Consider the following 15,714-nt stretch of genomic DNA (forward strand, 5'->3'; position numbering starts at 1 on the left):
CACACACACACACACACACACACACACACACACACACACACACACACACACAGAGCTGGGCCAGCTTCAAGGTTCCTGAGATGCCTTTTGTGAACTATATGATATCGACCACTCCAGTGGTCAAAACCATAGTCTGAGGGTCTTTGTAAGGTGAATAATATACCTACATACAGAAGCACCCTCTGCCTCCTCCTATTCTAGCAAGTCTCCTCTCTGGATGACCAGGTGGGACAACATGGACTTCACAGGCAGTGGAGGGAATGCTGTTAATGATGCTTAAGTTTTCTCTATGGAACAAAGCATAATAAGCAAAACAAGGTCCTGGCTGGAAGTGAGACCAGTGGGGGATTCTGGGAAGGCAGGGGCCCCAGTGTCATCCCTGGGGGAAAGAGATGGCTCTGATCACCCAGGTCCCAGGTGACCTGACAACAACTTTCCTGTTGGGCCTCAAGCCAGTGCACAGGAAGGCAGCAAGCTGCCACTGGCCTGCACTCACTTTCTGCACCTGGAAGGGGTCCACCTGATTCTCCACGTCTGCATGTGGCTGCAGGGCCCACGGGGGTGACCATCCAGTACAAGCAGCACACTTTCCCTTTATTCTCCTACTGGTCTTGATTTTCATACGGAAAAACTGTGTATCAAGCCAAATCAACTCTAACTGCTTGCAGGTGAGTGGTTCTCACACTCAAGTATCAGCACCCCCTGGAAGGTAGGGCAGCCAGGCCACTGCTGTAAGGCATGCACTGTATGCAGTGAATGACTGCTGTCTTACCTCTCTAGACCTGTACTAGTGTTGCACCATCCTGGGGAGAAGTGAAAAAGTAGCCACTCACACCATGCTCTCGGTTCCGTGGTTCTGACGAGGAAGCCCAGTTGAGACAGGCTGGCTGGGTAACTGAATGCCTCAAAGTGCAGACAAACAGCACTGTCCCTGCCCTCTGAGGACCCATGCTGGTGTGAGATGTTTGCTGAGACGATGACTTGGCAGAATGCCATTCGGATAGGTCACTAAGCCCTCTGAGACCTCTGGTCCGTTTACCATTCAACAGTCCAAGGAGGAGGACAGGTGTCATGGCCCAACGGTGGGATATGGAGGTGGGGCTCTCCGAGGGGAAATGGCCTCCATCCAGTGGGCTGACCATGGTCAGCAGGCAGGAAATGGAAGATGTCCTAAAATGCTTTCATCGTCAATGAAACCAAGGGAAAGAAGAAGCTTTGCTGCCCTCCACCAAAGGGCCCTGTGGCCATGTTCCAAAGGACCATGTGAGTGTGTGTTTTCCAGTTCTTTCGTACTGTAGCTAAGCTTTCTAGACTGTTCCCATGGATTACAACACCTACACAGCCCAGGCACTTCAATCTGTAGTTTCTAATCTCTCTGTCGGAAGTCCCTGGGTGGTGTAAACAGTTAAGCACTGGCTACTAAACGAAAGGCTGGCAGTTTGAACCCACCCAGAAAAGCCTTGGAAGAAAGGTCTGAGGATCTGCTTCTGAAACATCACAGCCATGAAAACCCTATGGAGGATTCTACTCTGCACATGTGGGGTCACCATGAGTTGGCGTCCACTTGACGGCAACTGTTTTTTCGGTCTGTTTTAATCTCTTTGTTGTAGCTGGAACTCAGTAACAATGCTCTGTATGACTCTGAATTAGTCCCTAGACCTTTCCTAAGCAGTAAATCTAGTCAGAGGCCGTGTGGCGAGATAAGAATTCTGGGTTTAAAAGACCTGGATTCTCTCACTAGTTGTGCTGCTAATGTTGCATAATCTTGTGCACATTGCTCACATACTTGAATCTTCCCTTCCCTTGATCATAAAAATGGGAAGTGTACTGATTTCAGAGAATGAAATACTTGTGGAAGAAGCTGGATCCCTGCCCCACCTTCCTGGACTCACTTATATTCTACATGATTAAATTATAAAAGTCAGTCTGGATGTTGGCAACTTACTTTGAAATGCATGAAAAGAGAAAAAAAAAAAGATGCACTGATGGCTAGATGATGAAATTAGATATGCGAGGAAGCAGGTATAATAAAACGTTAAGTGTAGAATCCAGGTGGTAGGAGTGTGAGTGTCCACTGTAAAAGTCTTTCGATTTCAGAATAGTTGAACAGTGTCATTTAAAGAATGTTGGGAAACCCAGTCTACAAGCACATGCTGAGCACTGTGTGCCTTGCATGTCCCCGAAATGAGGAACTGAAAACCAGAGGTGATGGTCTGTGCTACACCTCTCCACTGGGGATGATCCCTCAACCCTGGAGCCTCAGAACTGGATAGGCCTTGGGAGAGATTTTTGTCCCTGCCTGATTACACTGACTCCAGGGGTCACCTCATGGGTGCCCTTTGGATTGTCTAGTTTCCCCCTGCCCTCCATGGCCCCTGCTCCCAGAGTCTCCCACATCCTTAGTGCCACCAGAGCAACCTAATCCGATACACGAGAGGCCTGGGCTTCTTACTAAGGCCTGGATGTGGTCCTGTGGCTCAGCTGCTTTCAGGCCTCCTTAGACCCAGGCTCTCCCGGGTTCCCCATAGCTGCGCACCCCTTTACCCATCAGCAAATATCCACTTGTTCTCAAGATTCAACTGAAAGTCCCCACTGCTTCCTCCAAGTCCTGCCCAGCACTCTGCAGCCCTTAGCCCTTACAACACAGAGCCGGCCCCTCCTCCCTGGGGGCCTGCTGTGACCTGCACCCACCTCTGGCCTAGCACTAGGAACACTGCACCACACCCGTTGCTGGTTTTCCTATTTCTTGATAATTCACCTTTGCTTCCTGTGTTCCTGGAATTAGGAAGTGCTCAATGCTGAGTAAATGAAGGATGAAAAACTGACAGTGATGTCAAGCCCAGATGTGTTTTACATGGAATATATGCACAGTTCCGTCTGTGGACTGCTTTCCCTCTGGAAGCTGGGCTGGCTTGTCTGTCATTGACTTTTCCACACTTCCTTTGTCCTTTTTCTTAATAACAGGGAGTGGGAAGCCTGTAAACTGCACTGCTGGCTTTGTCGGCAGCTGACTTCTGGTTGGATTCTGCCAACGAAGGCACTGGTAGGAAAAGTCAGGTTTCTTTTCTGTTTCTGCTTTTGTGACACGCGTGGTATAGGTTCCAGAAGGAGCCTGGCTTTGCAGAAGGGTTTAAAGAAGCACCCGATGGTGGCAGCAGGTGCTACTACAGCAGGGGCAGTCCTCCTGGACTCCCCTCACTAGGTGATAGAGGGCACCCCAGCATGCTATGTGGTAATCAAGGACTTGGCTCACATCATTTTCCCCTTTGCTCCTTCAGCTGGAGACGGGAGGCAACCTCCTGCAGTTACCCACCTGAAGGTCACCCACTGCCCCTTTCTGCTCTCCAGTCCTTCTCCACTTTCTGACGAATTCCGTGGCCTCTGTGTGAAACCCCTAGAGTGCACTCTGGACACTAGCTGACACATAGTCAACCAGGAACCACCCCTCAGCCTGAGCCATCGCCTCCAGATCCCATGTATAATGAGAAGACAGAAGAGAATGGAATCAGGGTCGAGCTGACAGACACTTCCAAACGAGCATGCCTGCAGACTGCTGTTGCAGGGCAATACCCTAACTCCACCCACTTGCCTCCTGTCCCAATACCACCTCGGCACAGCCTGGCTGCTACACGTCTACACCCCACACGACACACTGCTGCCTGTTCGAGGAAGCCTCTGGCTCCTTCCGTGCCAGGTCTGCCCAAGTAGTTTCCCACCAACTGCTTTAGTTTGTGTCATAATTCTACATCACTGCTCATTTTTAGAGTTCTGATGCAAACCCTATTCTCCTTCCTCTTGCCATACATCCACTGAAGTCAAGATCTGCACTTTTTTTTTGAATGCTTCCTTTTTGATCTACCAATATTGTCAAATTTCCCACTCCACCTTATGCCCTAGGCTTGCACAGCTTCTGCCCTGGCTCCTGTCAGTCCCTCTGCCATGGTGGCGGCTCAGCCTCCTCCTGACAAAGTTGTCCCAGCTTTGCTTGCCCACATCCTTGGTCTGAATGGGAACAGTGCCTGGACCTACTGTACATGGCATCAGTTGTGTAGCCATGCCCGTGCTTGGGAGCGTCTGGAGAGGGCCCTGGGTTTCTGAGGCCCAAATGCCCATCGTCTGCAAAGGAGGCTGGGGCTTTCTCCTGGGGAGAGCAAGGCAATCAAATGTCTGTGTTTCCCAGCAAACACAAGGGTTAAACATCCTCTTCACACACTAGGACTGCACTCCTGAAGTCACGTTATAAAAATATGTGTCTTGGTGTGACACTAGCCCTTTTAATTTCCTACTCCTTTCTTTGTAGATTTTCTTGGTATAATCTTAGGTGATCTTCTCTCTCATGTTCACTGTCCTTTTTTTTCACTTTGGCTTGTTTTCCTTCTTCAATCCCTAACATCAGTATTTCTCTGTCCTGACTACCACGTACGCATTTAACTTATGGTATTTATCGAATACAATTCTAGGTTCTCAATGCTTAAAAAAATTCCTATGCCCCTAAAAATTATGTTAAAATTTTTGAATAAAATGTTGTATGAAGTAAAGAATAAATTTTTCACTAAGGAAGATCTCAAACTTGTTTCCAGAAGTCTATTTCCACAAAAATCTGTCTTAGTAAGTCACCTATGACTGAACACCAAAGTCCCACTGTAGTTATTAGTCTGAAGACTGCACTTTAATGTCATGTCGCTGTAATCCATAGCAAAATACAAACTGCTGGTGAAAGACAAAGTCTAATTTCTCCAGTATTAAATTATGAAGCAATCAGTACTTATTAAAGCCAGGTTCCACTAAACAGGAATACACTGACCTTTTTCTTCTTTTTAATATAATTTAATTTATATTCTCTCTCCCTTGTTAAAGTTGACTCTACGGTGATAGCTCCAAGTACCTGACAAATTTAAGATCTGTATCCTGGCTGGAATCTTGCAGTCTCTTCAAAAATGAGTTCTTTGAGTTTTTCCTTGGGCAAATCATCCAATTCCATGTCAAACTTGAATGGTGCTTCAGCAATAGGCTTTAAGAGAAAACAAAACATTTAACAGACAAACGCTGTGAGGATTAGGACAATAATTCCCTGATCCATAAAATGACTACAGCTTACATCCTGGAATTTATATAACAAGACTGACATCCAGGAGAAAAGGATGACGACAATACGCACATGCCTGCACTCCTGAACCACGTTTCTCATGAGTGCTTCAGAAATGGTCTCAGAGCAACGGAATCCATTTCAGGTGTTCTTCAGAACTTACCAGAAATCCCAGAAAAATTTTCAAATGTTTCAAGGCTCTGAATGTTGAAATAACGAAATTAGCCTGAAATTGATGGAGTGAGGTAAGTCTGTACAATCAAAACCCATGATACTAAAATAAATGTGTTTGATTAAATAAACTATAGTATCTTTATATGAAGATATATTATGGAGCCATTAGAAATGAGATTAGTATCATGCAAAGAAGACTAGTATCATGGGAAAATGCTCATGTTTGTATCAAATAGAGTGAACCCTACTTTACTTTTAAAATTTAGATATAGAAATGAATAACTGAGAAGGAAATACTCCAAAATTTTAATAAGTGTGTAACAAGATTACAAAACAATCTTTTTTTTTGTAAATTTATTTTTTTCACCAGACACTTACTCTATGAATAATCAGAAAGGTATTTAAGTATATATCTACTTATGTCAAAGAACATACTCAATGACAAAAAATGAAATTAATCAGCCCATTAATATCATTTATATTTTGATTTTTAAATGCCTACAAACTAATATAATGTTATATAACTGAAATAACGATGATAACAGCTGTCAATTAGTGAATGTCTAATGATGCCCAGACACTCCCAGATCTACTCTCCCCACACGGAAGGAAAAATGGACTCCAACGCAAACGCTTTATAAAGTTGTGGCCACTTGAAAGGGAGAGTATTCATGCCCATGTGAGGACACACAGCCAGCCCTCAGGGAGGACGCTCTGGCCTAGGCTCCTGCACATTCCCCCTCTCTTAACCCTCCCACTACCTACTGGGTCGAGTCATTGCCCATCTCACTGACAGGACATGGAGGCTTAGAACACCCTTCAGCTCACAGGGTGGTAAAAGCCCAAGCTTGTCCTCCCACCTACACCCATTACTATGATTGTTTCTGGGGGGGATGGTGATGGGGGCACATGGGGATGCTGACTAATAAATATCTCCTCTTCTTAATTTCCACTTTCTTTCTCTTTCATTCATCAGCTTTCATGGTTAGTTTTTCCTTTCCTCTCTCATTTCCCTCCTTAATTTTAACAACCTCTTCTTTTTAAAACAGGCATGTGAAGGCTTATTGTCTATGTGTATGAATTTCAACTACAACCATCAAAATTTTAGGTTCATGTTGCCCTTTTCTTCATTGTCCTCCAGAGAACAAAGTTAAAGCTGAAGCCCTAGAGAAGCCAATACGCCAAGGAACAGGGCTGTCCTGGCAAGCCCACTGACCAGCAGCATCTTCATCTGGATGTCCCACATACTCTGAAGATACACCACACCCACATCTGGACTTGTCACTTCTCACCCACAACAGGCTTCCTGTGCTGCTCTCTCCAGGGACGGCACCACCAGACACGAGCCTGGCCAAGCTATGGTCGTTGGGACACCTTTGCCTCCACCCCCACCACAGCAGCGACTGGGTCTCCTCTCACCCATCAAGGCCTGTGCTGAGGTTCAGATGTTTCTTTTTGCCATGGACCATGACCAATCTCCAGTCTCCCTGGACTCCTCCCCTGTGTTCCCCTTTTCCAACATTTCCCCTGACACCAGCTCCTGCTGCAGGTGACCTGGAGGAAGTTTTCTAAGATAGACAGAAAGGGCTTGAGGGGTAGGGAGAGGTTTCTGCTGCACTCACAGCACTAGTCCTCAAGGCAGAGGAAGTGAGATGCAGGCTTGTTAGGAGGACCATAAATGCAGGGTGTGGTACCATGCACTCTCAGGAAAACATACGCATGACACTACGGCCCCTCCCAGGTGGGCCACTTCACTTTGCTAAAGAAGTGGCCGGGACACAGCTCTTACCTCATCACTTGGGTCGTAATACTGCTCCAGATATGGGTGGGCCAGAGCCTGTTCTACTTCAATCCTCTTGTGTGGGTTGAAAGTCAACATCTTATCCAGTAAGTCCAGAGCTACAAAGAGAAATGATTTGCAGCGGTGAGAAGCAGAAGGAATAGTCACCTAAGCACCTTCCATTCCCGGCTGAAGTAACTAACCTCATAAAGCAATCAGCTAAGCATCCCGTAGGGAAAGCAGCCAGCACAGTGAGTGCGGATCAACTCTCTGAGCCTCTTGTGAATTTGGAAGGGTAGGGACTGACCTTCTGACAATCATAGACCCAACGTTCAGGAAGGTCAATTGATCAGCTAAAGGCCACAGAACTGGAAGGTAGAAGAGCCAGGACTCAAACCTAGACATTCCTTCAAATCATAGGCTTTTCCTAAATCACTGTTCTGCTTTGCTGGCAGCAGAAGCAAAGGCTTCACGTATGTATTTCTCCCAAATCAACTCCGAAATCATGTTTGCAATCGTCAGCTAACTCTCAGCATACAGACAAAGCCTAGGTTTCAAGGTCTAAGACGAAAACAGTCACCTGGCCTCCAGCCCTACTGCAGCCTCCTCCTTCCAGGATGTGGCTGGGAATCAGGGGTGTACTACTCCCCACCACTCACTCTACAACTTGGAGTCTTTCTCCAAGGCCTAATGCTAAAAGTCCTCTTCACCGCAGAGGTTAGCAACTGAGCATTTCTTCCATGTAAAGAGTGCAGCAGTAGGCGCAAGTGTGGGAGCCACACGAACACAGAGGGGTGGCTGATGAAGAGTTGATCCTGCTAGCCTCTGGGAGCTCATGTCTAGGCACCACCTCAAGTCATAAGGATGACCAAAGGGCATGGCTCACAGTGATTGAGATGAGGGTGAAGGGAAATGCAGATGAAATACTTCCTGCATTTAGTATCAGAAGTAGGTGTCAGAAATACATGGTTGTTGCTGCTGTTGTTAGGTGCCGTTGAGTTGCTCCCAACTCATAGTGACTCTATGTACAAGAGAATGAAACACAGCTCGGTCTTGCACCATCCTCATAATTGTTGCTAGGTTCGAGCCCACTATCGCAGTCACTGTGTCAATCCATCTCATTGAGGGTCTTCTCTTTTTTCATGACGCCCTACTATACCAAGCATGATGTCCTTCACCAGGGACTGGTCCCTCCTGATAACACGTCCAAAGTACATCAGACGAAGTCTCGCCATCTTCGCTTCCAAGGAGCACTCTGGCTGTATTTCTTCCAAGATGGACTTGTTTGGTCTTTTGGTGGTCCATGATACATTCGATATTCTTCGCCAACACCATAATTCAAAGTCATCAATTCTTCTTCAGTCTCCTTTATTCACTGTCCAGCTTTCAAATACCTATGAGGTGACTGAAAATATCATGGTTTGGGTCAGGTGCAACTTAGTCCTCAAACTGACATTTTTGCTTTTTAACGTTTTAAAGAGGTCTTCTGCAGATTTGCCCAATACAATATGTCGTTTAATTTCCTGACTGCTGCTTCCATGGGCATTGATTGTGGATCCAAGAAAAATAAAATCCTTTAAAACATCCATCTTTTCTCCATTTATCATGATGTTGCTTATTGGTCCAGTTGTGAGGATTTTGTTTTCTTTATGTTGAGGTGTAATCCATACTGAAGGCTGTGGTCTTTGATCTTTGTCAGTAAATGTTTAAGTCCTCTTCACTTGCAGCAAGAAAGGTTGTGTCATCTGCATATCGCAGGTTGTTAATGAGTCTTCCTCCAATCCTGATGCCGTGTTTTTCTTCATATAGTCCAGTTTCTCGAATCATTTGCTCAGCATGCAGACTGAATAAGTATGATGAAAGGATACAACCCTAACACACACCTTTTTTGATTTTAAATCACGCAGCATCCACTTGTTCTGTTCGCACAACTGCCTCTTGGTCTATGTACAGATTCCACATGAACACAATTAAGTGTTCTGGAATTCCCACTCTTCATAACGTTATTCATAATTTGTTATGATCCACACAGTCTAAAGCCTTTGCATAGCCAATAAACCACAGGTAAACATCTTTCTGGTATTCTCTGATTTCAGCCAAGGTCCATCTGACATCAGCAATGATATCCCTCGTTCCACATCCTCTTCCGAATCCAGCTTGAATTTCTGGCAGTTCCCTGTTGATGTATTGCTGCAGCCATTTTTGAATGATCTTCAGTAAAATTTTATTTGCGTGTGGTATTTATGATAGGTACTGTTCGATAATGTCCGCATTCTGTTGGGTCATCTGTGGAATGGGCACAAATATGGATCTCTTCCAGTCGGCTGGCCAGGCAGCTGTCTTCCAAATTTCTTGGCATAGAGAAGTGAGCACCTTCAGTGCTGCATCCCTTTGCTGAAACATCTCAACTGGAATTCTGTTAATTCCTGAAGCCTCATTATTTGCCAATGCCTCCAGTGTAGCTTGGACTTCTCCCTTCAATACCATCGGTTCTTGATCATATGCTACACCTCCTGAAATGTTTGAATGTTGACCAGTTCTTTTTGGCACAGTGATTCTGTGTATTCCTTCCATCTTCTTTTGATGCTTCCTACATCATTCAATATTTTTGTCCATAGGATCCTTTAAAATTTCAACTTGAGGCCTGAATTTTTACCTCAGTTCTTTCAGCTTGAGAAATGCCAAGGAGAGTGTTCTTCCCTTCTGGTTTTCCAACTCCAGATCTTTGCAGATTTCATTATAATATTTTACTTTGTCTTTCTGAGCTGCCCTTTAAAATCTTCTGTTTAGCTCTTTTACTTCATTTCTTCCATCTGCTTTAGCTACTCTATGTTCAAGAGCAAGTTTCAGAGCCTTCTGCATCCATTTTGGTCTTCTTTTTCTGTCTTTTTAAGGACTTCTTGCTTTCTTCACGTATGATGTCCTTGATGTCATCCCACAACTCGTCTGGTCTTTAGTCATTAGTGTTGAATGCGTCAAACCTATTCTTGAGATGGTCTCCAAATTCAGGTGGGATATACTAAAGCTCATATTTTGGCTATCATGGACTTGTTTTAATTTTCTTCAGCTTGAACTTGCATATGATGGTCTGTTCTGCAGTCGGACGCCTGGCCTTGTTCTGACAGATACTGAGCTTTTGCATCGTCTTTTTCCATAAATGTAATCGATTTGATTCCTGTGTCTCCCATCAGGTGAGGTCCACATGCATACCAAAATACAAAAAACCACTGCCGTTGAATTGATTCCGACTCATAGCGACCCTACAGGACAGAGTAGAACTGCCCCATAGGGTTTCCAAGGAGCGCCTGGTGGATTCGAACTGTTGACCTTTTGGTTAGCAGATGTAGTTCTTAACCACTACACCACCAGGGTTTCCTCCACATGTATAGTTGCCGTTTACATTTGTTAAAAAAAGGTTATTTGCAACGAATAAGACACTGGTCTTAAAAAATTCTATCATGCGATCTCCGGCGTCACTTCTATAACCAAGGCCATATTTTCCAACTACTAATCCTTCTTCTTTGTTTCTGACTTTCACATTCCATTCGCCAGTAATTGTCAATGCATCTTGACTGCATGTCTGATCAATTTCAGACTGCAGAAGTTGGTAAAAAATTTTCAGTTTCCTAAACTTTGGCATTAGTGGTTGGTGTGTATATTTGAGTAACAGTCATATTAACTGGTCTTCCGTGTAGGTGTATGGATATTATCTTATCACTGACAGCTTTGTACTTCAGGATAGATCTTCAAACGTTCTTTTTGACATGAATGTGATGCCATTCCTCTTCAATCTGTCATTCCCAGCACAGCAGACCATATGACTGTCTGATTCAAAATGGCCAATACCAGTCCATTTCAGCTCACTAATGCCTAGGATATTGATCTTTATGAATTCCATTTAATTTTTGACGACTTCCAATTTTCTTAGATTCATACTTTGTATGTTCCATGTTCCAATTATTAATGGATGTTTGCAGCTGTTTCTTCTCATTTTGAGTCATGCCACATCAGCAAATGAAGGTCCCGAAAGCTTGACTCCATCCACGTCATTAAGGTCAACTCTACTTTGAGGAGGCAGCTCTTCCCCAGTCGTCTTTTGAGTGCCTTCCAACCTGGGGGCCTCATCTTCCGGCACTATATCAGACAATGTTCTGCTGGTATTCATAAGGTTTTCACCAGCCAACTTTGTCAGAAGTAGACTGCCAAGTCCTTCTTCCAGTCTGTCTTAGTCTGGAAGCTCCAGTGAAACCTGTCCACCAAGGGTGACCCTGCTGGTATTTGAAATACTGGGGGCAAAGCTTCCAGTATCACAGCAACACAAGCCACCACAGTATGACAAACTGACCAACGTGTGGTGGTTTTCTCCGTTTATCTTGATGAAATACAAGGTAGAAAATAATTATTGTTCTGGCAAAGAGGTGTAGCAAAGGGGGGTTCTTTTAAAACTATTTTATGTCTCCTTTAATGTAATGATACTCAGACCAGTGGGTTTTAAAAAATTGTTTCATTGTGGTAAAAATGAATGTAACAAAACATTTGCCATTTTAACTGTTGTTAAGTATACAATTTAATGACATTGTTCATGTTCATCATGTTGTGCAACCATCACCATTATTCATTTCCAAATTATTCCACCACCATTAACAGAAACTCACTGTATCAAAAGCTACAATTCCCCCTTTCCGTCCCCCCACCCCTGGTAACCATGAATAAACTTCAGTCTCTATATATTTGCCTGTTTCATTTCATATTTGTGGGATCATACAATGTCCTTTTGTGACTGCGGGGCAATGAATCACTTAATATGGCTCTTCTAGCCATGGTCTTTGTGACCCACACACAACGATTGACTGGGACTATGCAAATAAGGTGTATGGAACTTGTGATGGTTGGGGTTATGTGTTGGTTTGGCTAGGCCATGATTCTCAGTATTGTGTGGCTGTCCTCCATTTTGTGATCTGATGTAATTATCCTCCATTTTATGTGTTTTAAATTCTAACCTCTATATGTTATTGAGGCTGATTAGCGTGGGGTATGTCTTGAGTCACAGCCTTGTAGGAGGGCATGACACAAGTCCCACCCTTAATCAAGTCATGCCCTTCCCTGGGGTGTGGCCTGCATCCAATGCATATACGTGGGTGCACTGGCAGGGCTCTCTCTCTGCATCTGGATCCTGCATCTGGCTTGTTACTGTCTGACCTCCAGTTTTTGGGACCTGAGCCAATATCCTATCATGTAACCTGATTCACCAGATTCTGCAGCCTTATGAGTCAGCAGCCTTGTCATCTGGCCTGTCGATTTGGGTTCGTCGGCCCCTGCAGCCACATGAGGCAGGAGAAGCCTACACCTGACCCACAGATTTGGGACTTGCCAGACTCTACAACCATGCGAGCCATTTCCTTGATACGGTCTGTGAGTTCTGTGAGATGCTGCAGCAAATCATGGAACCCAAAGACAGGAGGCACAGTGCTGAGGGGAGTAGAAGTAGTTGATGTTAGAGATGATGGAGTGGTAGAGCAATTTGGAAAAGTTGGACATTTGGAACATCTTTAACCTCTGCCTCATAGGATCCAGTGTTGTGCTGATCTTTATAAATTATTCATTTAGTGACTGACTTATTTCACTCAGTATAAGGTACATCCGTGTTGTAGCATGTAGCAGGACTTCATTTCTTTTGAGATGGCAGAATAAAATTCCATTGTACCACATTTTATCCAGTCACCTGTTGATGAACACTCAGTTTGTTTCCATCTTTTGGCGACTGTGAACAGTGCTGCAATGAACACTGATGTGCAAGTTTCTGTCTGCAATCGCGTTGTCAATTCTTTTGACTATATACCTAGGAGTAGGATTGCTTGGTCATATGGTAATTCTATGTTTAACTTTTCGAGGAACTGCCAAACTGTTTTCCACAGCAGCTGTACTATTTTGGAGTCCCACCAACAATGGATAAGCTTTCCAATTTCTTCACATTCTCACCAACATCTGTTATTTTCCATCTTTTTTGATCACAGCCATTACAGTGGGAATGAGGCGGTATCTCATTGTGGTTTTGATTTGCATCTCCCTGATGACTAACGAAGGAGCCCTGGTGGCGAAATGGTTAAAGCGCTCTGCTGCTAATCAAAAGGTCAGAGGTTTGAACTCACCAGCTGCTTTGCAGGAGAAAGATGTGGCAGTTTGCTTCCATAAAGATTTACAAGCTTGGAAACCCTATGGGGCAGTGCTACTCTGTTCTATAGTTGCTATAAGTCAGAACTGACTGCATGGCAAAAGGGGAATGATTAATGATGTTGGATATCTTTTCATGTGCTTGTCTGGCCAACTGTATAACCTCTTTGGTGAGGTTATTCAAATCCTTTGCCCATTTTTTGGTTGTCTTTTTGTTAAGTTGTAGGAGTTCTTTATATATCTTGGATATTAAACCCTTATCAGATACATGGTTCTCCAAAATTTTAATAATGAAATCCAATTTATCTATTTTGTCTTCTGCTGCTCGTGCTTTTGGTGTCACATCTATGAATCCATTGTTAACATCTAGGTCCTGAAGCATTACCCCTATATTTTCTTCTAAGAGTTTTATGGTTTTAGTTTTCACATGTAGGCCCTTGATCTATTTTGAGTTAATTTTTGTGTATGGTATGAGGTATGGGTCCAGCTTCATTATTTTGCATGTGGAAATCCAGTTGTCCCAGCATCATGTATAAAGAGACTATTCTTTCCACTAAATGGACTTAGCACCCTTTTTGAAAACCAACTGACCATAGATTTATGGGTTTATTTCTGGACTCTCAATTCTTTTCCACTGTCTATATGTCTATCATTATACCAGTACCCGGCTACTTTGATTACTGCAGCTTTATAGTGTTTTGAAATCAAGAAGTGTGAGTCCTTCTACTTGGTTCTTCTTCTTCAAGACTGGTTTGGCTATTCAGGGCCCCTTGCTGTTCCAGACCAGACGTTTTTAACTTAAGCATTCAGTCCTTTCTTCAAATTAAATCCTAAGTGGAGTCTAAAATATGAAACAGATAAGAAAGGAGCTACTTATCCTCCCTTAAGTCCCAGTTCACAGCCTGTAAGGCACTCCTGAGAAATCTAAGGGCTAAAAGGAACAAGTCTGAAAACCTACTACAAGTCTGAAAAACTACTAGTCAATAAAAAGAACACACATTTTTAAAGAATACAGTGACATTAAAACAAAACAAGATGAAACAGATTAACACAAAACCCTCCTGGCACCTGCTTAATGAAGCCTCTTTTTTTACACTGATAATTTATTAGGTTCCCTGCAGGTGGCAACATCAACCTCATCCATGAAATTAGCATATGCTATTAAGCTGTAAAAGCAGAAAGATTTTTTTAAAAAAAAAAAGCATCATTTAATAATCAAAATATAAAATTTGGTACAATATTCATGATGGGTTTAAGAAATCACATCTAGCTTACTACTTTCAATAAATAAGTTTCAGTTATTTCCTCACTAAAAATGTCACTTGACCCTTGAGAGCAGGCTCAAGTGCCTTCGAGTCAACCTTGAGGACCAGGCGGAGCCAAGGAGCACATGCTGCCTGAGGTCACTGAGGGGGAAGGGAGGCATGGGTGGCAGGTGTGTGTGTGTGCGTGTGTGCTTGTGCACGCGCATGTGCACACCTGCTCTCATCCTCAGCTCTGGACCCTACTAGGAATTTCCCTTGCTGCATGTCACCACTGGGCCAAACCCTGATCAAGACAATAGATCACAAATGTGGGAAACCACATGGTGGACATGATGAGAAATTCCACATGACAGGGAACCTTTCCCACGTCCACAAGCAAAGTGTAAAAAATAGCAGTTAAGAACAACAAAAAAAAGCTAATCCATGGAAAACTTAACACATAACGAATTTCAATAACTAAGAACTATATTTTCAAATTTATTTTTGCTTCCATCTATAATCTTTTCAACACACATTCACTAGTGTACTTAAGAAATTACAAAACAATGACATTTGGATTTACAGGCAAGAACTTCAGACTTCTCAGAGCAGAGCAGACTCTGAGGAATCCAGGGGTCCTGAAGCAGAGTGTGGGCAGCAGAGGGGGTGCTCAGTCTGCAGCCAGGACACAGGGTGGGGTAGGAAGAGGCCCTCTCACGGGCTAGGACAGTGACATGTGGTCAAGAACCCAAGATCTCCAACTCACATGCCAGCTTTACAGAATACATGGTAAATGTGTGAATACGTGACCTATCCCTTACTGAACTTTAGATTTCTGTTATTATAACACAGGTAATAAAGCCTACCTCATTCCCTAGCCCCAACCACCCTCCCCAAAAATGAGCCCACCGATATTTTCTCAAGGACTTATTGAGAGGAGATTAAAGGTCACTTGACCTTTTGTCCGGTCAGACAGCACCTGCGCCAGAAAAAGCCCAGGAAGACCTGGCCACGGTCAGCTTCTAGTAGCATTATTTCTAACCCATGGGGGTGGGGGTGGTACTTCCACCGGAATCTTGTTGGTATTAAGTAGGGAAGTACATCAAGGCAACTGGACGTTTTCCAGCTTAAGCATTTCTAGAACAGATCTGTTAGTTCCTTAAATTTTAGGCCTTTAAACCAAAAGTCAAAAATTTCAAAAGAAGACAGCTTTTCCTTTGCTCCTAGAAAAATAAGTGATTCTTCAGCCTCCTTTCCTG

The 15,714-nt window shown here is 43.8% G+C and overlaps 1 protein-coding gene across 3 annotated transcripts in view; it reads right to left on the reverse strand.

Annotated features, from left to right (window-relative positions):
* The window catches only part of MAPK1 (mitogen-activated protein kinase 1), a 46,516-nt gene that overhangs the window by 2,201 nt on the left and 28,601 nt on the right, over positions 1–15,714 (reverse strand). For 2 of the 3 annotated variants that reach the window (XR_002825603.1, XM_004386198.2), the window contains exons 6-7: positions 7,050–7,159; positions 4,886–5,011 (exon numbers count right to left, since the gene is read on the reverse strand). Coding sequence is in view for 2 of the 3 variants with exons in the window: in XM_004386198.2 (XP_004386255.1) it covers positions 4,895–5,011; positions 7,050–7,159 (227 nt within the window). In the remaining variant the exon portion in view is untranslated. Of the gene's footprint in view, positions 1–4,277; positions 5,012–7,049; positions 7,160–15,714 lie in introns of those variants that run through there. The other variant, XM_023740543.1, reaches the window with a different exon arrangement.

Source organism: Trichechus manatus, unplaced genomic scaffold (genome assembly GCF_000243295.1).
Source record: "Trichechus manatus latirostris isolate Lorelei unplaced genomic scaffold, TriManLat1.0 scaffold00157, whole genome shotgun sequence".
NCBI lineage: Eukaryota > Metazoa > Chordata > Mammalia > Sirenia > Trichechidae > Trichechus > Trichechus manatus.